This window comes from Eschrichtius robustus, chromosome 3 (genome assembly GCF_028021215.1).
Source record: "Eschrichtius robustus isolate mEscRob2 chromosome 3, mEscRob2.pri, whole genome shotgun sequence".
In the NCBI taxonomy this organism is placed as follows: Eukaryota; Metazoa; Chordata; class Mammalia; order Artiodactyla; family Eschrichtiidae; genus Eschrichtius; species Eschrichtius robustus.
The window spans coordinates 129,545,012-129,569,311 of NC_090826.1; the positions used below are offsets into that span (position 1 = coordinate 129,545,012).

Below are 24,300 nucleotides of genomic sequence, written 5' to 3' on the forward strand. Positions count from 1 at the left end.
TTTGCAATTAATTCTTAATTTATAATTTACCCTGGCCCCTGCTTTTCCTCTTACTTTCTGCATGATTTTTCTTGTTCCATTTTAACTGCTTAATAATGTCTACCAGAAATAAATGTGGAAAGAGTGGTGATGAAAACCTGGTTATTGTCTTCAGGTATTGTTTTGACCCAGCACCAACGCCCTCCTGCCCTCCTGTTTGGATGTTTTCTGATTACTTAATGAGATTATGGCTCTTCTGACTACCTTTCAGCTTTATTTCACTTAAGGTTGGGCTTTTTGTTTTAATTCCTTAGCATCTGCTAAATAACGCTAGCATTCTCTTCATTTCTTTGTTTAGAAGAAATAATAAGGTCAGATATGTAATGGAGAACATATCAACTTACCATATATGCTCTTCCTTCACAGAGCTCAACATTTCTCCCATCATTTGTAGAAAATATTTGAGGTTTGGGATTTGCCCACTTGGAGAAGGAGGGCTAACAGTATTTCTTTCTCTCTGACTACTTTACCCAAGGCCACCCGGGTGGGATCTGGCATCCTTCCCCTTTTCACCAACTTCACTTAGATCTTCCTAGACTTCCTATATGCCACTCCTAAAATATAGAATCCTCAATAAAGAATTTTCCCACTTACGCTTGTGAAGTTTCTTGACCTGTTTTACTAGAATTGTTTCTCATTTTTGATCACTTTTGTAAATATGAATACTTCTGTTTTTCCTTTTTTCATAACAAATGTGTTGTGCCCAAATAAATATTCTCTCATCTCCTGAATAAATCCACCATTATGCTACACACAGATTAAAAATCACTAGGGGTTTTAGGGGCAGATTTTAATTCACATAAATAGAATAAAATTATTGCATGCTTTTATAAGCAGTGAAATCATTATGGCTACCGAGTTTGTAGTGCGTGGCCAACACTGGACGGTTTATAACATTTTGATCAAAATAGAGCCCATATCTTTAGGTCAGCCAAACCATCAACTCAAGTCATGCACATAAAAGAAATTTTATTCTGGTTTTAGTTCATTTTCTCAGTGGTATTTGCAATGGAACTGTGAACAGGTGGTTACCTAAGAACCTGAGTCTTTGCTTAAGGCATTGAACTCGTTACTCTTGAAGGTATAGAGTCTTACCTGGTCTTGTGCATGTTCCAAGAGAAACCTAATAGTATGGCTCTCATGATCTGATTAATCAATGGTTAATACATTTTGTAAGTGTATAATTTATTTTTATTGAGGAGAAATGTCTTTCAAGTGATTTTTTTTCCTCTAGGGAAAAATGTGCTCCATGCTTAAAATTAAATTTTTATATTGACGTCCCATCAAAATAATTAAACACTACCTAAATAATACTTAAAAGATTGGATTTTATTAAAACATGTTTTTGTATTTAAAAAAATGATGATGCTACTTTGTCTCAGAACAAGTATAAAGTTTTCTCTTAGAATTATATATTTAAAGTTTTGATTCCTAAATACATGTATATTGTATTATTACTCCATTTAATCTTCCTTATTATTTAAGAATATTCAACATAATTTTAACATAAGCTATTTAGAAGTAATTTATCATTTAATAGATGTTCAGCTTTGTCTGGAAGCTTTGCTGTCATTGTTTAAGCATCAAATCTTCTGAGACCTTCTCAGAGCAGATTTAGCCACTTACTTCTTTGTGTTTCTCCTTGATTTTTGTGAAATATTTCTCTCGTATAACAATTTATCCGTATAGTCAACCTGCCATTCAAGACTGTGAGGTTTCCAATATCAGGTACTTTGACATAAACTGAGCTCAGAGCTGGCCTATAGTGGTGCCCAAAGAATGTTTGTTAAATGAATGACTGATGTGAAATAAATTTAAGAATATAAAATTATTATATCCAATAACAAAGCCTTAATTCCTTGAGCCTGTATAAATCAATTTGCAGAATATTTAAATAATTAATAGAAGAATAAAAATCTAATGATGGTGATTTCTAGGTCAATATTATTTTGGCACACGTGATTAAAATTTTGATGACTTTGACAAAAAATTGTGTTCTTACAATGGTAAGCTTTTAGTTCAACATCCAGAGCAAAAGAGATTGAAAATTATAATGACTTAAGTGGTTGAGAAAACTGATTGCACCTTAAGTAAGAGACATAGAAGAGAGGCAAGGGATTGAAGTGAGCAATCAGCTGAGTATCTGTTAAAGCTAAGTAGAACATCATGCAAACTGAGCAGGGACTCTGCTGAATGAGGTAATGAAATGAGTGGCAGAAAGCCTACTCAGAAGTCATTCTGAATGTCAGTAGGACTTTTTTTTTGCCTTCTTCCTATATGTATTATGAAGAATTGGGACTGGAGCATTACATTTGGGAGCCAGCAATTAAAACCATCATTTTGATTTTTATACTCCCACAACATTTTTTACACTCCTACAAACCTTTTAAGATCAACCAATTAGAAACTGTACTGGCTTCATTACTGCCTTTCAGTAATGCCTAGATCTTTCCTGCTTACTGTCCCCTTCAATATTTCTCTGAGGACAGTTCTTCTAGTGTGTTCTCTTTCTATTTTATCCCACTTAGAATTTAGGCTCATTTACATCCAGTTTTCTCAGTTGTAGATACAAAAATATGGCTCTGGCGTGTTCCTTTCCTGATGAAATTGAGCTTGGAAAGATCAGGAGGTACACACAAAAAAATCAATCCTCCTGCCAAGGGCAGTAGATTGGAGGGTTCTTAGATGTTTCTACTTCATGGGACGCTCTTATCATTTTGGCCTTTCCTTGACTTATTGATGTCTGCATACTAGTCTGGGGTCCTTCAGCTATCAAGTATTTAGTTTCTGAATAAATATTTATATTGCCACTCTTTGGTGTTTTAGAAATAATCTGCTATAATCCACATTGTAAATGCTATTGGCATTCCCATCCTATTTAGTAGACTGCTATTGCTTGTGTAGTCACTTGTCTGCAGGAGTGTGGTTCTATGTTAGTGTGGCTATCATCAAAAGCAAGTATGCAATGATAGCTTGGGGTACACTGTGAGTGCAGAGGAGGAACAGTTGCTCTGGTGGCCTAGTGCAGGCTAGTGGTTTGTGCCAGATGTGCCACCTAGGTTTGCATTAGTCAAGAAGAAGGACAAGTATTCATCAGCTATCCCTTCCATACTTAGAAACTTTTTATAGGCCTCACAAAAATAACTTGCAGTATTCTCAGAGTATAAAAGGGCTTCCAGAATGATAGAACTGTCCCTGAAGAATGTTTCCAAAACTCAAAATGGAAGCTTCATTTGTGTCTTGAAGTTATTCATGAAGTAAGCCCCTAAATGAGCACAGATCTCAGAATTCAGCTAGGGGTCTCAGTAAAGGGGTGATGGTTTGGTGATCTCATGAACAGACACTGGGCTGTGAATTTTGAGGTGACCAAGGCAGCCAGGTTTCTATGCTCTAATGATGTTGTTATAAAAGTACTCTAGGACTTCCCTGGTGGCGCAGTGGTTAAGAATCTGCCTGCCAATGCAGGGGACACGGGTTTGAGCCCTGGTCCGGGGGGATCCCACATGCTGTAGAGCAACTAAGCCCGTGCGCCACAACTACGGAGCCTGCGCTCTAGAGCCCGTGAGCCACAAGTACTGAGCCCGTGTGCCACAACTACCGAAGCCCGAGTGCCTAGAGCCCGTGCTCCGTAACGAGAGAAGCCACTGCAATGAGAAGCCTGCGCACCACAATGAAGAGTAGCCCCCTCTCGCCGCAACTAGAGAAAGCCCGTGCACAGCAACGAAGACCCAATGTAGCCAAAAATAAATTAATTAATTTAAAAAAAAAAGTATGTTCGTTGTGGAAAAATTTGGAAAATGCAGACATGTATATAGAAAAAAATTAAAATTATGCATAAGCCCATCATTCAAAGAGCTTGTTGCTAATTAACATTTTGTAGTATTTGTGTAGATTCTTTTCTGTTCACAGACAGCAGACCTACAGCATTAGGTGATTTAGCATTTATATGTGATTTGTAATCACAACGGTTCCATGAAGTAGTGCAGTTTGTTGTCTTGCTAAGACACTGATGTGCATCATGCATGCTATAAAGTAGGTGTGCACAGTGACCCCAATGACCATGGAGCAATCACACCTCAGGGAGGCCTAGCATACAAGTTAGGGGAAATATTATGTGCTACAGTATTACTCAAGAATTTTGGAGTTTTTAAGGTCTTTGGCTATATCCTCAAAGGCTATCAAGTGTATATGGTGGCCTGTGGCTATGAGTGTGTGTGTATGCTTGTGTGTAATCACATTTTATATTTAGTCGCCTGGTTTTCTTCACCCAGTGTCATATTATAGACACTTTAGCATGTTATTAGATATTATTTATAAATTAGATAGTATTATATCAAATATTAGCTATTATTTGGAATGGCTTATTACATCCCATTAGTGGACCTACCTTAATTAATTTAACATCATTGGATACTTAGGTGGCTTATAGAGTTATGTCTATTTGTCTTATTGTTGCTATTACAAGTAACGCTGTGATGAATTTCCTTATTTTAGCTCAGAATCCCATGAAGTAATTAGACTGACGTGTGTGTGTCTTTAAAATTTTTGAAACATATTGCCAAATTGCTTAACAGAAAGATTATTCTCATTGACGTCCCTTCAGCAAGTTTAAACTGTGCTAGTCTCAGTACACCTTCACCTGCATTAAGTCTTATAAAAATGATTACAGTAACTTGACAACATAGTAGTTACTATCTTTCTTGGCATTACTCTGTGAAGTTTAATATTTCTCTTATTGACCATTAAATTTCTTTTTAAATTAAATCACGTTTTTTGCCTGTTTTTATGTGAGATGTTAGTGTTAATCTTATTAATTTGCAAGTGCTTTATATAATAAATGGAATTAATCTTTGCCTGTCATAAACCATGAATTTGCCCACTTTTTTCCATTTCTATTGCTGCCGTCCCGGTCCAAGTTCCATTATTTTCCGTCTGAATTGCTTCAGAAGCCAAAATTCCTAACAGGTCTACAAGGATCAAGCCCCTGTTTACCATTCTAGCTTTGCCTAAAGACCATCCCCTTGCTGTCTGAACTGACCTTCCTTTACTTCTTTGACCACTCATTGTCTCTGTCCTCCAGCGCCTTCACACATGTTCCTGTGCTTGGCAAGCTCCCTTCTCCCCACAGCTGTTCCACACAACTTTACCCGACTAAGCCCCGTTTTTAGGTTAGGCTTCCTTGAACATCCTTGTATTGATAGCATCCTTTTCTTTTTCTTCCTTACACTGAAAACAACTATAATTCATTCATTTTTGCAAACTAAATTTTGGACAATTACCTGCATAATTGAGATGGGATAAGTGATTGACATGCATTATTTCTGCAGTTTTGCCAAAAATATGTATATAAAAACACATCTGTTAGGGTGGAATTTAAAAAAATGATCTCTGTGGTTCATGGAATGTGAATCATCCTCAAAGAGTGATGGACAAGACCATGAACTCTGGAGTCTGAGGGCTTGGGTAGGAATCCTGGACCCACCGATTTTGAACTGTGCAGTCTGGGGCAAGTTACTTAACCTCTCTGCGCTTTGCTGTCCTCCTCTGTAAAATGGGATTAATAATCAGATCTGTCTTTTATGATTGTTGTGAATTTCGAATGAGGTAATTCATGTGGTGCTTAGCACACAACCTGGAACATGGTAAGCACTCTATAAATATTAGTCATTATCCTCCTTTTCATCCTCATTTCTATCTTCTTCGTCTTTGAACTTTATTAAGTGCTAACTCTGTACAGCATAGAGCTGGATGGTATCTGGGTTTCTGTTTTCTTTGCAGGGAATTTCTCTGCTGGTTTTGAAGTGTTTCTTCTCAGATAATGTAGTTACTTCTGATTGTAGTTTGTGCAGTCTTTTCTGTCACTCTGACATTCTTCTTTAGGATATTTCACTTCTGCTTCCAGAATGGTACTGCATGTCTTCTGGAATACAACATAACTTATTTTTGTTTCTTTTTTGGCAGTATAAATATTTGAGTATTAACACTCAGATCTGTTTTTCTTGACAGCTGGCAAACTTCCCCAGACTCTGCGAGGAAACGGAAAGGATTGTTGCTAACCACATTCGTGAGCGAGAAGGGAAGACAAAGGACCAGGTGAGGAGAGGCCTTCCCTGGTGGGCAGGGTCCTTGTGGGAAGTGGAAGATCTCCCCAGGGTTGTTTGGTGGTCTCCAACAGTCGGCGTATCCCTGAATGGAAAAAAAAAGAGCTGAGAACACCACCACATATGTTTATTTTTACTTATTTATGAATTTTATACATGTTGCTATATAAGTAGTGTAGTGTTGCTATACTAACATCTTGTGTATGTTAAAAATATAAACATATATAAAGACCTTAGAAGGATAACATTTAAAAAGCAATAATAGGAGTTCCATTATTTTTTTCAACACTTCATGAATCATCATGTGTACCCTTAGCATGTACACACCCCACTTTGAAAACCACTAATCCAGAAACATATCACATTTTTTCTTTAAAATAGGGCCCACAGATGGGCACCAGGATATTCATAAATTGCTAAAATGTTTTGCAAAATGTTTAGTGTTTTTATTTTTTTTCTTGAGGAGAATGGATAAAGCTATTCATCAGCTTATCCATGGAATCTATGACTAAAAAAATAAAAACATTTAAGAACAGCTCTTTTAAGCATTTCTAACTATTTTGTAAATACATATGGTTTGTAAGGAGTGGCTTTGAAATTGTCTTCGAATCTTGGCTAACTATGAATGAACAATTATTTTCAAGTGAGGATAATTCATTGGAAAAAGTTAAGGACTACATGAAAGTAATTAAAGCTTCTTAAATTTAGGTGGATGTTTTCTTAGTTACTTATAAAACATTATAATGGGAAACACAAAGGTTTTCAGATGCTCTTCAGTTCCAGGACACAGCTGCGAGTGTGACAGCGTGGAGAGGACACTGGACTCAAGCCATGTGTTCACCACAGAATAACAGCATGTTCTTGAGCAAATCACTTCTCGGGACTGTTGTTTTCTCATGTACAACGTTGAAATGTTGGTCTGTATGATCTCTGAAGTCCTCTATAAGTTAGAATTCCAAGATTTTGTGGTTCTTAGGTGAATTGGGAAGAAGGAGAGAAAGAACTGGGGAAAAGGAGGAAGGCAGAATAGGAGAGAGAGAGGTAGAGACAAACCACAGGGAGAGAGACACATGCAACATGTGTCAGAGGGTATTATAGGGTTGGGGTGGGCGTGGAAGGAGAAAGCTAAGAGACAGAGGAATAGAGGCCCAGCAGGTTGGGATATTTGTGAGTGACTCTGGTAACAACTTGCTGCTCTCTGCTCGAGCTTTGGGATTCATTGCTGCTACTTTTTATCATCGTGTTTTGAAAGTTAACAAACGATTATTCATAGTTTTCACTTATTTTGCAACTTTCTCACTCTTGGAGTAGTCACAATAGCCAAAAGTGGAGAAAGTAGGCTTTGTGACTTAGTAGAGATAAACAAATCAATGTTAACTCATGAGCCAGTGAAATCAAGCCTGGGTCCAGGTATACAACCCAAGACCAGAAGTTCCCCCACACACCTGATGTCACGGCTCCTGCTGGACCAAGAAAACGAGTTCTGTTATCAACTGTACTCCTGACCTTAAGTAAATAAGATAACCGTTTTAATTTGTGTCTTTATTCTATGCAGTTCAAATGATAATACATCCTACTTAACTCTTAGGGATCCTGTGTAAAAACAATATTGAGGAAAAAACTGTACAATTATTATCTTAGTTATCTTTGTGTTCATATCTAAATCAGTTAACTTTTTCATGTTTCATGTGTCAGAGTTTTTGTTTTACTGAAATGACACACTCAAACTTTTCATTGTCATTAAGATTGTGGGCTCCAGGGACTTCCTGGTGGTCCAGTGGTAAAGAATCCGCCTTCCAATGCAGGGGACGCGGGTTCCACGCACCGTAATGAAAGATCCCACAGGCGTCAACGAAGATCCCGTGTGCCGCAACTAAGACCCGATGCAGCCAAAAAAATAAGGAAAAAAATTATTAAAAAAGAAAAAATGTTGTGGGCTCTGGGTTCAGACTGCCTGAGTTCGAATCCAAGCTCTATCATTTGCTTTCTGTGTAAATGAACAAGTTATTTATTACTTTTACTCTTCAGTTTCCTCATCTGAAAGTGGAATAATAATGGTAGTTAACTCACAGGTATTTTGTGAGGATGAAATGAAGTAATCCAGATATAGTTCTTAGTTCTTCATTAATTTTAGTTGTTTTTGTTATTCCTAAAGAGCTATGACACATAGTAGACATGAGAAAGAATTGCCTTTTCTGATTTCAAGGGAGACTGTCTTCCATCTGTACCTCTGATGTAGTGATTAATTCATTCCCCAAGTGGGAGTTAAGGGAGGGAGCGAACATCTCTCTCCTAAGTGACCATCTCAGGTGGCCTGGTTTGACAGTTATCAACTGCCCGAAGAAGCTGGTGCCTGCCACTGCTAATATGGACCTGTGTGGCATAGTAAAAACGTGCATGTTTTTGGTAACGTGAACATGTCAGTTTGCATAGATTTCACATTTGAGTTCTGAACTCCGTGCTGCTTTAGGCCATATGGTACTTCTGAAGTCACTGGTCAGAGAGTGACCCATTTCCTTAGACCTCTGTACCAGTACTGCTTTGAGGTATTCTTGCAGTTTTTTAAAAAATGGAATTATTACCAACCTCTGCTCTGGAAACTTTGTGTGTAGGGGAAATTCTTCAGAATTAAAAATATGAAAAACCATAAATCTGTCTGAACTTTTTTCTAAAACAAAGGTTTTTTGAGCTTCGGTGTGTGCCTGCTGTTATTCCAGGTGCTTCCATACATGTAATTGCATGTTGAAATGGTTGGCTTTGTGGGTGATTACTGCTACCAGGGGTAGCTTTACATTTCTTCAACTAAATTTTTAATAACTGTGGGTGAGAAAGGCAGTGAGAAACTCTGAGAGAGTGAAAAAAAGAGAAAAAATGTACTATTTTCCTTTTCATCCCCCACATGCGACCTGGCTCTTTTCCTAGGATGAAAACAGACTCCCAGTTTCCAGGAATATGAATGAGAACAGCCATAGTTGTTATTTTTCTTCCACTTTTCCCCTGTACTGCAGTCCAAGTTAATGTGTGTGAACGTCCAAGATATTCATGATAACCTTTGGCAATGTTGAGAATTATGTAGATATTTTGCTCTTTATGGTGGCAACTACTAATTTGTGCTTGAATATTATGGTTTATTGATCCAAACTCCTAGCCAAATGGATTTGGGGTATAAAACTTAATAGAATCTGGATTTATTGTAGGGAGAATAGTGGCAATGCCACAGATAATCTAATAGTGATGACTCCTCCTAACTGTTCAGTTTTCTTCATTAAGAGAAGAAAAAAAACTATTATCTGATGATATGAAAGTTTTCATACAAGTATGATATTGTTGACCCAGTTAGCGCCTGGGCATTGACTTTATGTTGGTAGTGGGGATGGGTTTGGGGTGATTCATTTAGTCTTTTTTTCGATAGGGCTCCTTGGGGCTCACAGCGAGATTTGGTCAGATGACCAACTGAGATTAGCCACAAAAGCAAAGCCTCAGAGACCATAGCATTGGGTAATGAGTGAGAAACAATAATACTTGGCCATGTACTAATTATATGGGAATAAATTTCTCCCTTTAAAATAAACTATTCTTCAAGACTGGTAGATCGTCATAGAATTTACAGCCACAAATATTTCTCAGGCACCTGTTGTGTGTATCATGCTAGGTTCTGGGGATAAAGTGGTGAACAAGATAAATATAATCTCTGCTTCCATGGAGCTTACAGTCTTGCAGGGAAGCAAAACATCAAACAAAATATAATATAAATAATTAATTACATTTGTGATAAACACCACAAAGAAAAAGTATAGGGTATAATACATAAAAATATAATCATGATTTATAGACTATATGAGAGTAATAGCATGATCCAACTTGGTCTTGGGTAAGGGTGTGGGGTGAGGATCAGGGAAGGCTTTCCTGAGGACGCACCTCCTGGGGGACATTATATAGACTGTGCCAATGAACTGTTAGCACGAATGCTTCGATGCACTCAGATGTCACCTTCAGTGAAGCCTATTGATCTCAAGGAGGCTTTCTATTTATTTGTATATTGCCTTTTTGAGTTGGTTGATGAGATACTTCTCCTACTTGCCTATAGGGAGCTTAAAGAGGTAGAAGAGGAGAGGAAAAACAAGAGATGATATTGCTATTTTGTGGCTAACTTATGGTGTCTACAGGAGCAGGAAGCTCTAAGCAGCTCCTGCATGGCCTTCTTGCCACATGTATTTTTACACATGTGTCCTTTTGAACGTTACACCTACGTTTTAGAGGAATAGAATAATTCTAGGTTCTGTGTTAAGTTGGCTCTGTGTTAAGTAAGCATGTTAAGTACATGCTTATAAACTGTAATGCTGTTGTCTTCATGTGGGACTCAGACTTTTCACATAGATCTTTTGTTTCTGAGTTTAGAGTAAAAATGAGAGTCTAATGAAAAAAGTTAATGCAACTTTTCATTCTAACTGAAGCATCCTTTTTAAAATTAAATAAAGATAAATGATTTGTAGGCTATTACCGAACTTAGTGTTTGAGAATATTTAAGATGGGTTTTCACTGAAGTGATTCTCTTGGACTTATAGGTATTGCTGTTGATCGACATCCAAGTCTCCTACATCAACACCAACCACGAAGATTTCATTGGCTTCGCAAAGTACGTGAAATCCTTGATTGTCACATGCATTCCTCCTGCTGATTTGTCTCAAATACACATGTGAATTTATACAACAACCCCAGCATTCTGTGTCAGGATTAACTCTGAGTCAACCTACTGAGGAGATCTGAGCCTCGTGGCCATGGGGCCATGTTCTCTGAATAAAGAAGTTGGCTTCTTTATTGTACAGCATGGGAAATCATATGTAGCTCAGATACTCCTTGTTTTTGGATGATGATCTGCAGTTTGTACTTGAGCTCCCATAGATAAGCAGTAACAGATGCACATTTAAAATATGTTAGGGAACAATTTCTCACATAAATTTGAAATACCCAGTGCAATTCACAGGATACAAGCTATTTGGCCATCCCTAAATCAGACTACAGTGGCCTATTTTTTTAAAAAAAACTGTCCTTTGTGAACTTAGATGTAATCTTTTTGGATGAACATTCTCTTTTCTATGAAGTATATATACTTTATATAAGCTTGTCTATATATTGCTATTCTATCATACATGTGTTCTGTTATATTCTAATATTCTATTGCTATATTCACAGATATTGTCAGGTAAACATTATGCTTAAGTATTCAAGGTTGGTTATTTATTGTGTGACATTTTCAAGACCCTGAATTTACCATTTTTTCCTGCCCTTTAGTGGAATCTGTTTTTTATTGCTTTTAAAGAATTTTGATTCTAACTCTAAAATATACCTGTGGCATGTAAGTGGTTCCAACCTCAAGTATATAAAATATAGTTTATTTTATATAAAAAATAAAGACACCTATGTACTGTTACTTTACTATGTATTCAAGAATAGGGACAAATAAAAAATGAAACACAAGAAAATGTAAAACTAGACTGACTTAGTTTTACATTTTGACTTAGAAGAAACAGATATCTAGATCATGTGACCTAAACTAAACAGTGGCCTGAGGAATTTATAGGCATGTTTTAGAGAGGAAAGGCCCAATTATTCAACAGAAAATTTTCTCATTCTGAACATGGCCTAACAAATAGTGTATACACATTTTGCATCCAGCAGTTATTACTATTGTGTGGTACACTAGTTTTTGGTTTTGGTACATTAGTTTTTTCAACTGTTTCCTGTCTGTGACTTATGTGTAAAATTGTTAGAACTCAGTGATTAATATGTTCCTTTAGACAGTTGTCTTTTTTTAGCCGCACTGCCCGCTCCAACTTCTAGATAGGGATTTACTCCACAGCCACTTCACACAGACCTGCTCCCCTGTCTTCTTGCCCCCATGGCTCTCATCATCCGTACTGCTCATTTCCCTCTGCAAAATCACCAGTGGCAAGAAACCTAGACTCTGGTGTGTCTTCTTGTCCCTAGGCCTGGAAGGGTGGACCTGAGAATTTCTACCTGGTTTTCTGTGTAGTCAGTGAAATCCTTGTGACCTGTTCCAAGCTCTGCTCTAGTTGCTATGGGGGAAAGAAAAAGAAAAGGAAAAAAAAAATTGTCTTTTAGGAGCTTGCCTAATAATTGAAAAGTATAGAGAAATGCAGGTAAAAATTTAAACTGATGCATTCTCCACTTACTTCACTTGCTTCTTTGAGGAATTTAAAAGAAAAAGAAATCCTTGAGTCATTTGAAATAACCAGGAATACTTCCTTTCATGTTGATTTTTATTGGTTACAAATGCCAGTTTGATTTTTATAAAAATGTAGCAGATGCAGATATAAACTTGACACCATAACTTAAAAGTGAAAAGGATATTGCAGCACTGTCCTGTTATGGTATCCTGATTCAAGGAGGAAACAGAGAAAAAAATCATAATCAGTTTGGAAGGATTCAAGTTTTGAACATGTTTTGTAACCAGCACTAAATTTAAATTTCACCCCTATACTCTGCTTGAAACATTTTCCCCCTAGATTATCCTTTTACTTATTTTCAAAGATAAATGGTCCAGAGTTTATGTTCTCCAGTAAATTTTAATATTTTCTACCTCAGAAGCTGTTGAACTAAAGTATTATGTTGACTAGGTTTTCAAAGGCGTATAATTTTGCAAATGAAAATACTTCAATTACAGCCCTTTGGTACAGTCTCTCTGTAATCCAGGTGACAGTCCCATTTTTCCAGCAGTGAGATAGATTGTGAACCTTTATGATGTTAGGGGACTAAAAAGAATCATTGTTCAAACTGCTTTAGAAACCCAGCAACTTTGCACATTTCTCATCTAATTTAAACTGCACACCTAAACTTCCTTTTGAAGGACTGGTCTGGGAGTCAGCAGTCTGAATTCTTTTTCCAGGGTTTGCCACTGATGAGGTTTGGGTTTTGGCCACTTAGTCTCTCTGTATCTCAGTTTATTGCTCTGTCAAATGGAATAATAAAAAATCCCTGTCTTGTATACTTTTCAGGATTGTCGGAAGATCAAATTAATGAAGTTATGTGAAAGTGCCTTTGAAAATTGTGGTGCAGTCTGTAAAAGTGAGAAAGTACCATATGTACACACTCACACACACACACACACACACACACACACACACACAAAGAACTTGATTCTACGAGATGTACCATTTTACTTCATTTATGACGTTTTTAATGACTGGAGTATGATTGCCACTGAAAGACTTTTTTAGTTGCTGATGTTATCTCCAGATGTAATATTTTGCACTGAGACTCAGAGGTAAATGTTCTTTCTGTTTGTATGCTGAGTTGGAGTGCATTTCAATGTGACATGGGATAATTATGATGATGAAGAAGTGTTCATTTCAAAATTACTTTGAGGAGTTGTGGTATTTTTTGTGCTTTTAAAAATTAAAAAAATATGGTTGTAGCTATAAATTTTGAAGTTGGCAGGAATGCTGTTTCCATCAAGGAAGAAAAGCCATATTTGAAGACAATTATGTAAGTACTTTTAAGTTCTGAAGATGGAAAATTAAAGGCTAGAGTTGAGGAAAATAAGCATTAGTTTCATGAGATTTTTAGAGATTTACCAAAAGAGGAGGACCACCCCTCAGATTTATAGGATGGTGATGTATAGAGTATTTTACACATGTAGTTTGTTTTTCCACTGGGATGACTTTTTGTTCTAAAAATTACCAAAAAGAAAGGAAAACAAATTGCTAAAATTAGATTAATGGAAAGTGATGTCTCAGAGTAGTGTTCAGAACAACTCAAAATTCTTTCTGCTATAGAATTTATTCTGCTGTGTTGAATATGTGAAACTTTTTTTTCATCTCCTAGTTATTTGTTAAACATGGACCGTAAAATATGTACCATGTGTAATGTGTCCAAGTAAGCGCTGCTGTAGACTTGCTTTGGAATTTCTTAATTTCTGAAGGCTTGATTTTTCAATTGTAATATAGTTTCTGAACCTAAAAGCTTAGTATTTCAGAAGGAAATGTCAACTTTCCTCATGACTTAAGGATTTTAATTTGTCATTCTTCCCTGGTGAAAAAAAAACCCCAACATTCTATTTTTCTTAACACAACATAATTAGTTTTTGTTATTTAAGAAAACACGCTATTCCAATTAATTATTCTTCATTCACTTCCTCTCTTTCTCAGTAATCCTGTTGTCTGAACAGAAAGGCAAGCTTGTTAGCTGAATGCCGTGGGGAGTGAACTTTCAAATTCTTGTGCTCTTCTCCATTTTCATGGGCACAGTTTGCCTTCTGAGTTACTAAGATTTTTGCAGTCCGGTGGTTTAAGAAACATGGGCTCCAGATACACACCGTTAGAATAACATCTCTATGCCACAAACAGCAGACCGAGGTCTGTTTTTCAATCTGCTGAGTAGGTCTCCCCACCTGTTTTCTCACAGTTGAAATGATAGTGTGCAGATTTCAGTTCTTGTTATGTGAGCACCATGAAAATTCTAAGGGTGGTAGCATTCATTATATCTCTTTCCTGGTCCTCTGGAATGTCTCTGTTACCATTTTACTAAAGGCAGTATGTGTGAACCTTGGCACCAAATTCCAAAACAATCTTGGTCTTTACCTTTACATTCTTTTTTATGTGTCCCTAATACATAATCATATTCCATTGTAATGGTGTATCTAGTTCCTATTCTTACATGAGAATGTTCTCTTTCTTGCGGAATTAAAACTTAGGTATTAGATTATAGCAAGATCCTTATTTGCCAATTTAGGAATTAAATGCTTGGTTGCCTACCAGGACTGGTAGAAATATAGATTTGAACAACTTGCAAGGACATCGTTAGTATCATCTATTTAAATAAGTTATAAATTCTAATGTTTCAAGCACTGTTTTAAAAATAAGTGGACTTCCACTTTTCTCTTTCATTCTCAGATCTGTTATTTTGAACTTTATCTTCATCCTTAAAATGAGTCTTAGGAGATGAGTCATCTTTGTTTTATAGGCCCCCAAGTTCTCTAGGGTTTTCTTGCATAATATTTAGCCTGAGACTTCACTAAAGATCCTGCAGGGGCAGTCAACATCATGTAGTTTTCTTCTTCCTTTGGCTTCAATCTGATTGGATGGAGCCAAGCCTACATGTGATAAGTTGCACTCTTGGGACTCTCAGCAACTGTTTATAATCTTCTTGGGGTAATATAAAAGAACATTCTAAAAGAGATTCTTTACTCCAGAGCAGTGCTGTCTAATAGAACTTTCTGAGATGATGGAAATATTTTATAACCTATGCTGTCCAATACAGTAGCCACTAGCTACATGTTACTATTGAGTAGCTGAAATGTGGCTAGTAAAGCAGAAGAAATGAAAATTAAATTTTAATTAATTAAGAATTTAATTTAAACAGCCACTTCTGGCTACCAGCGACTGTATTGGACAGCACAGTTCTAGAATATGGTGAATCCAGTTGATTGCTCTGGGTCCTTTAGCGGGCTATACTTTATTGACAACTTGGTGGTAACCTACAGTGGTGGCTTCAATAAGAGAAAAAAGAGGTAACTCTGTTAGCTGCTTCTAAACAAACCCCAGGGCTCAGGAATATACAATCAGCTTTTTAAATGCTCTGTCACTAAAGTACAAAGAATAGACTTTTCCCTTCCACTGCCTTAGTCTGTATGTTGCCATTTTTCTAGTAATTCCTCCATCATAGCACAACTGACGTTTCTTTTAATTTCAAGTCTCCTCTACAAACTAAACATAGTAGTAGAGGGAGAGGTACACTCTGACATTTGCCATGGAATCTGCATCTCTGAGGGACTCCATTTTCTTGATTCGTTTGAGCCCTCTTTGGTTTGACTTAGAGTCGGTACTCCTCTTTCTTCTTTCTCACGTCTCTTTTACTTTTTGGCTCACCGTAGTCTTGTTTCTACCACACCACTCTACTGAGACTGCTTTTGGCCAGGAGCGAACAGTTAATTGAATGGACAACTCTGAGTCCTTTGTTTTGACATCATTAACCACTCCTTGTTGAAGAGACCTATCCTATCCCTTTGCTGAAATAACTCTCCGTTGTCTCCTGGCTTTCCTCTTTCTGCTCTAGCCACTTCTTCTCGTTTTTATTTTGGAGCTCTTTATCCTGTGATCATGGCTTAAGAACTGCTTTTTATTAGTATTCTTCTGTAGACCCTTTTCTTTTCTCACTCACTGCACTATCCCTGTCCAATAGCGTTACCCACCGCAGTGGTTTTAGTTACCAGCTTTATCTGATGCCTCTAAATCTAGATCTCCATTCCAGAACTTTTTCTTGGACTGTTACCATATTCAGCTACATACTGGGAATCTCTACTTGTATATCCTAGGGAAGCCTCAACCCAATATTAATTAACCCAAGTTAAACTCATCATCTGATTTTATAATTCATGCCTCCTCCATTGTTCCCACTCTCTGTGGGTGGTAACTCCCAGTTGCTCAAACCAGAAACCTGAGTGTCATTCTTTACTCCTTGTTCCCCTCACCTTTGTTTCCTTCCATCTTTAACAGGTCCATATGATTCTACCTCTATAATATTTTTGGAATTTTTTCTATTTCTTCCTATCATCATTGCTACTACTAAAGTTAGTCTTCTCTTGGGTGGGTTGCTACAGTGGTCTCCTTGCCCCTTGTCATGTTCTTTCTAATTCCTTCTAGAATTCTTATTACTTTCAGAATAAGTCTAAACTCATTAGCGTGGTTTCCAAGGCCCTGTAGAATCTTGTCTTTTGCTTACCTCGTCAGCCTATTCTATTGTTACTATTCCTCTCTATCCCACCCCCTAACTCTGTGCTGTAGCCAGACTGGCCACTTTTGGATTCCTAAATGTACCATACTCTTGCTGCAGCACATGTCTATGGCACACTTCTTCAAATTATTTAAATTTCCTATTGCAGATAAACATTAAGAATCTGGTTATATATAACCCTGGCATCAAAATACAATTCCATAAATATTTCTTAAGAAAATACTGTAAACACTGCGAGGTAATGTCAGTGGTGAGAGAGGTAGAGATAACTGATTAATGCAACACACTGTTGGCCATCAAGCAGCAGACCTTGTTGGAGGCGAGTTAGAGGCCTGCGTATAACACAATCCTGTTTATAGAATACAGGCACAGACCAAGAGCTAGCGGAGTTCATGGGAAGGAGAGATAACTGGAGGTTTCTGAGAAGGCATAATTCAGAAATGGTACTTGCTTTGATTTTGAAGGCTGGGCGGGACTCCAACAGTCAGAGGGAGGGGGTCAAGGCTGGCTGCTTCCTGTCTTACCTGGTTCAGAGTTGATACTGCCTATTTCAGGGAGGTAGTATTTAATAAAACACTTCTTTGATCATGCCATTTTCTGGCTTAGAATCTTTGAATACTTTTTGCTGCCTTCAGTATAATGACCAAATTCTCCATAATTGGTCCTAACATAGAGTTATTGTACTAGGTGGCTTTTAAGGTCATTTATTGAATACAAACCTGAGTCTATGGTCATACAATTTTTCCCATATTAGTTTTACTTTCCACAACTTTCCTACATGCCCCAGCTTTCTACCTCCTGGCTTTGCTTATACTACTCCATTCTCTTGGAGTGCGGTTGATTTTCTTCCTCTATTAAAATTTTACTTTTTTTCAAGTTTTCTATGAAAATCTCAGATCAAATCAGACCAAAATGATCTTTCTTTTCTCTGAACATTCAGAGCAATTCCTATGTACAGGATTTATCTGATAAATGGTCACACATACCCCTTGGCACATTCTTATGTTATTATAATCTTATTGCATGTGCACATGGACATGGATAGACACAAATATGCAGAAAAAATTTTTGAGCTAAGAGGTAACATGGATTATTTTTCTTTGAATGTCATTCAATGTGCTCTTATTTTTATAAAAATGTAAACCTTTTGTTATATAATTTCAAAATCATTATGTCTCAGAGCATTAAACTAATTAACCTAATTTGGTTTTATGTGTTTTAATGTTCTGGCGAACTCTTCAGCAGTGACTTGTGTGTAGTAGGAATTTTATATGATTAATAACGTACACACAGATAATAAGATATGGGGTTAATTATATCCCACATTTGAAACAGAAGCGCTTTTTTGGCTTTCTATTACAGCCTCACATATTTATTCTTTTAGAGCTTATTCCTTTGTTATTTGTGTTTTGTGTATGTATGTCACTACCCACACTAGATAAATTGTAGGCTCTCTTTACAAGGACCATACCTTATTCATGTTTATATGTTCCACAGAATTCCTTTCCGATAGTTGGTGCCCTAACAGTTTTGACTTATGTCAAATTAAAACATTATATATAGGTGTGTTTTACAATATTGCAGAGATAACCAGTTAAGGACCTATTACCAAGAATACCTCCAAAGACTCAAATTAACTTGCAAGTCCTTACATGGTTTTCTGTGAACACATTTTTAAATAAGTATTTTGAAATACTTTCAGTTCAGTTATCATTGCATTCCTAAAAATTATGATAAAGGATGTTTTCTATCTAGGCAGATTATTTTTTATTATGTTACTTATGGAGTAAATTTAAGTACCTAAATACGTCATTAAAAGCAGTATGTTTGGATTTATGGGGCCAGTTGCTGCAAAAAAGATTATTTTTTAGGTGAAAAGTAAAGGTAATTTAGCATTTGTTCTAACACTAATATTTGAGATTGGCTTATAAAATAAATCTATTTTTTCCCTGCGTATTCTTACAAGTGGTAGATCCTAAATATGCATTATTTAGTAGATGAAAATTCTATGTCAGTGGAAAATCTCTTCACCTAGTGGATTTCACAAGCATCTGAGAGTAACTTTGCATCTCAAGGAATCTTAGATGTAAAAGAAACTTAAGAAACAGTGCCCCAGCACTTGTCTCTGTCTCTCTGACTCTTAACACGCACACACACACACACACACACACACTTTATAGCCAAGAAAGCCAAGAAACTAAGGTCCATTTAGGTCATACTCTTTGCCTAAGGTAGCACAAGGAGTCATCAACAATCTCTGTGTTTTTTGCTTTATATTCAGTTTCTTTTCTCTTATATGATTTTAAGGGGACCTATACATAATTTGAGGGTCCCCAGTAGTTCACCTACTTCAAAGTAAACACCTGTAAGTCTGCCGTAGTTCGAAGTTACCACTACTAGTCAGTGACTTATTTTAAAACAGTTCCTGTTTAAAAAAAAAAAAACCTCTAAAACACAAGTATGATGCTTGGGAGAGATGGTCATATCCATAAAGAAGGCATGATCACATTATAATAGTAGTTTTCTCATTTCTTCCTAGAAGAGAGGAAAGCCTGGAGGACCCTGGAGAAGGAAAGCATGGGATCTGAAGCCCCAGGAAGAGTAGTACTTTAGGCACACTTTGTGCATCAGGGCATGGTGGGCAGCCAGAGGGCAGTGTGGTCTCATCAGACCCCTGGCCACAGACACAACCTTCACCTCATTCATAACCTCACCACAAAAACCTGAATAATGTAGATTTGGATTATACAGAGAAAAGGTTGGAGAGAGATGAATCTCATAGTAATTAAGGGAATTAAGCATTTAACTAAAGACTAGAAAAATAATAAGAACTGAGGAGAGAAGAAAAGCTAAACTCTGAGATTAGCAAATTGAAAAAGAAAGAGACACAAAATATCTTTAGTAATGAAATACTGTATGGCCTTTCAGCACCCACCTCTTCCCCATCCTCAGTTGAAGGTAGTATATAGTTTTTTTATGAGTTTGAAGGGAAGCAGCTTAAATACATCATGGGAGATTATAAAAGATTGCCATTTTGAGCAACTGTTCTAAGTGTGGCATTGATTTCTGATGTGCTGCTGAGCTATAATATCCCACTACTTTAAACAGTTGATTGATAACCTTAATCTGTCTTTTCTCTGTTTTAGACTATTTCATTAATCTCCAAAACAGCTTCTATAAACAACTAAACAATCAGTTAGAGGGTTCAGTATTGCTAGTCTTTTCAGAATAACCAAAATGAGTTGTATTTTCTTATATTGATATATGTTTACTCATGGACTCACCAAAAGAAAGCCTTCAATCTTTTGAGAGATAGAGTAACATATTGCCTAATCTTGAGATTTCTGGGGTTAAATTGTTAGGGTGATATCTGGCTCTTATCCCCTCTGTGCTCATGTTATAATGGTATCAGCCTCATTGGATTTCTCATTCAACAGATATTTGTTGAAGCCAACTATGTGCCAGGTGGTTTCTACGCACTGGGGTTATAGCAGTGAATGAAACAGGCAAAAACCCCTGCTCACAAGGAGCTTTCATTCTAATGGAGGGAGGCAGATAATAAACACACAAAAAATCAGTAAACTATATAGTATGTTTGAAGGTGAAAAATGCCATAGAGAAAAGCAGAACAGTATAAAGGGGATGAGAATCCTGGAGGAAGGGAGGGATTCAATTTTGAATAGGGTGGTCGTGGTAGGTCTCACTGAAAAGATAAATTTGAATAAAGACTTGAAGGAGGTGATGTTGGGAACCATGCAGATATATGGAGGAAGTGTATTTTTTAGGCTGATGGAGCAGCTGGCATAAAGGCTTTGAGGTGGGAGTGTGCATGGTGGGATCAAAAAAAAAAAAAAGAGATCAGTATGGCTGGACTTCTCAAATGAAAGAGGTGGAGAATAGGAGGAGATGAGTCAAAGAGGTGGAGAGTGGGAGTTAAGGGCCTTGTGGACCACTGCAAGAATTTTGACTTTTACCCTGAGTGTAATTGTATTGCATAGCAGTAGAGGGTTTTGAGCAGAAGAGTGGCAGGAACTCCCCTTTAAAAGGATCACTCTGGCTTCTGTGTTGAGAATAGACATTAGGGGGACAAGTGTGTAAGACCAAAGAGACCAAGGAGTAAGTGATGACGACAGTGCCAGTGAGAGATAATGGTGGCTTGGAACAAGGTAGTAGCAATGGAATAAAAAGATGTTGAATTTTAAAGACATTTTGAGAAGTAGAGTCAATAGCATTTGCTGATGATTTGATGTGGAAGTAAGAGAAAGAGGAACCAAGGACTTTGGCTTAAGCACTTGGCAATATGGAATTGCCATTAATTAAAAAGGGAAAGAATGTGGGTAGAACAGGATTTAGGGAGGATGTCACAAGTTCGGTTTTCACAGATTAAGTTTGAGATGCCCATTAGACATCCAAGTGGAAATGCTGAGTTGTTGAAAACATATTTGAGTCTAGAATTGATGAGATGGGTCCAAGCTGAAGATGCACTATGGGAGTTGTCAGAATATAGTGGAATTCAAAGCAATGAGATTAGATGATATCATGAATTTGGGATCTGGAATTAGACTACCTAGTACCAGCACTTGTTAGCTGAGTAATATGGGGGAAGCCACTCAGCTTCTCTGTGACTCAGTCTCTCCATCTGTAAAATGAATGAATATTACCTCACAGGGTTAAAATTAAAATAAAATCACTAATATCTGTAAACCACTTAGAACATGGCATATACTCAAAAAGTGCTATCAATTTTCAGTACAATCTTATATACCTGTGGGATATCACTAATACTTAACCTTGACTTATTAATGTAGCAATACAGGTTTTCTTCCTGTGGTGTATTATTTTTGATTTGTGATTACTAATTGGTTCTAGAAGTTCCATTGAGTTGGTTTTGCTTCCAGAATTAAACTGACCTGGATTTTTTATATTAGCTCTGCCTCAGTTGTTGATATATTTTTAATGCCTGTATTTATTTTAGTATCTGTTGCTTGCTCAGAAAAAAATCTTATGATTTTCTTCAGTGCTTCTCTCCTTTGCTTTTCTCAGTGCTCAGCAGAGGAGCAGTCAGGTTCACAAGAAAAACACAATTGGAAATCAGGTAGGAATTGTTTAAAAGAATTAGAGCATGCATGTCCCAAAGAATTTGAACTAAATTGCTTGATTGACTTTTTTTAAATGCAAATTAATCACGTGCGAATTTTGCTGGAAATGCAACTTTTTGTTTTGTTTTTGCTTTTAAAGTTTTTGGAGTGAATTGCATTTTTTTTTTTTTTTTTTTTTTTTGCTATTTTATGCAGTTAACCCTATTGATTTATTTTAAATAACTTTTCTGCTATTTGCTCTGCTTTTCAAATTTGACTCCTTGTGTCCTGCTTTGCTTGCTTACATTACCCCTAAATTTGATTTAACATTGAATCTGTGAGTCAGTTGAAGGTTAAAATATGGTGAGTAGTTGCATGAGCTTTCTGGTGCTGCTGACTAGTTCACACATTTGCACAGCTTGGTAACAGTGAAGGGACAGCTCATAAAGAAGGCAGTTTGGGATTTAAGATTTAATCTCTGCCACACCACATCCTGTTGGTTAATGAAGATGTTAATTCCTAAGAAGATCTGATCTTTTAAGTTTTTGTGTTTTGGGCTGGCCAGCTGTCTCTGACTAATAGCGCTCTGCAGAGATTGCATTAACTCTGACAGTTTGCTGTTTCTTTTATGTTTTATGTGATAATGAATATTTGCATTGTTATTTCTTTTCAAGTCAAAACAATGATGGTTTTATAGTTTTTTAAAAAATTCAGAGGTACAATTGTTGAATAAATTGAAACCTCTGCTCTAAAATTTTTTCCATTGTTTTGAAAGGAGAAGAGGTAATAATAGACTTTATTTTGAAAACTTTTTTTCTGAACTAAAGCATATAATTCTTTGCTATTTCAGGGAACCAATCTTCCGCCTTCAAGGCAAATTGTACGAGCTAAGTTCTGTAAGCTTTACTGTTGCTTTTTCATTTAGCGTCCCAAGGGCACAGTTTGTCTTTAACTGATTAACTCAACTAGCGCTTGCTACTAATTTTTTTAAACTTAGATTGTCTTGTCCATAACACCCTATCATTGAAATAAAAATCCTCTTAAGAGGGTTCATCCCTTCACTGCTAATAACTTGCTGTGATTGAAAGGTATGAACTAGTAAATTCTAAAATGCTGTAATAATAAATGTTTAACACTGTGGGTGCTTTGATATTTCTCTAATTTTAATGGGCCTTAAAATAATTAAAATCATTAATGACCTTCATCTCTGTCCTTTTATGCTATGTTGTTATAAGGTGTAAGCCTTTCTCTTCCCCTTCTATGATAATATTTCCAATAAATGTAGGTGACACTTCTAAAAGGTGGGTGAATATTAAACAACTGATTTTGATATATCTGTTGATACTACCCAATAGCAATTATTTGTATTTATTTTTTAAAAAATAATAAAACAAAAAGTAAAATTACACTGATTGACATTTTATATGGCTTTAGAGTTGAAGCTTTTAAAACCAGATGCTATATCTTCACTTAATGGAAGTATAAAGATATTGTCAAGTTACTAGCATTAAAAGAAAAAACCAATTATACTCATTTCTACCATGGGCGAGGCAGCCCTAAAATCTTTCTTCCAGCTATGCACAACTTGAGAATGAGATCGGAAGATGGGTCAGTTATTTTCCTCATGATGCTTTGGCAGAAACAAACTTTGGAGCGAGATATTCCTGGGTTCAAATTCTCCTCTGTCACGTAGTAGCCATGTGGCCTTGGACAAACTGAACCTGAGTTTGCCCAATTGTGTGATGGGAAGAATAGAAAATATCTCTGCCCAGTGATTGTGAGAATCAGAAATAACCTACATCATGAGGTTTGCATCTGGGTACTAGATACGTGCCCTATAAAGAGTAGACGGTAGGTAGGTGCTGCTTCTTGGAACTTCGGGGAGAAAAAAAATATGGAGTATAAGAAAATTATAAAAGTTATTAAATGAGAACAATGAAACATTTGGGAAAATTAGTAGCTATGGCAATTATTCTGTAGATTACAATGGCCAGATTAAGCCTGGATGTGGTGTAATGGATTTACCTATAAAACTTTCCTCATGGTCAGAACTCTAGCTCATAGAAGTTTATACTTATTGGAAAAGCAATAGTATAGTGGCATAAATGTATACTTTAAATCAGATCTGGATGGAAACTCAGAACAGTTTTCAATTATGTTGCCTCCAAATGCTAAAATCATGCTAATTATGTTTCTGTGCCTTTACTTTCACTGAGTACTTCAAAGCCCATACATTATGGAAGTTCTTTAACTCAAGATAATAGAATTGGGGTGAGTGTTATAATAGAATACAGATCCCTTATCCAAAACCTCTGGGGCCAGATGTGCCT

The 24,300-nt window shown here is 36.6% G+C and overlaps 1 protein-coding gene across 2 annotated transcripts in view; it reads left to right on the plus strand.

Moving 5' to 3' along the window:
• Positions 1-24,300, plus strand: part of DNM3 (dynamin 3) — a 591,315-nt gene that overhangs the window by 249,542 nt on the left and 317,473 nt on the right. Inside the window, exons 11-14 of one of the 2 annotated variants that reach the window (XM_068541252.1) lie at positions 6,046-6,132; positions 10,706-10,776; positions 21,936-21,987; positions 22,821-22,850. In XM_068541252.1, coding sequence (XP_068397353.1) covers positions 6,046-6,132; positions 10,706-10,776; positions 21,936-21,987; positions 22,821-22,850 — 240 coding nt within the window. The remainder of the gene's footprint in view (positions 1-6,045; positions 6,133-10,705; positions 10,777-21,935; positions 21,988-22,820; positions 22,851-24,300) is intronic. The other variant, XM_068541253.1, reaches the window with a different exon arrangement.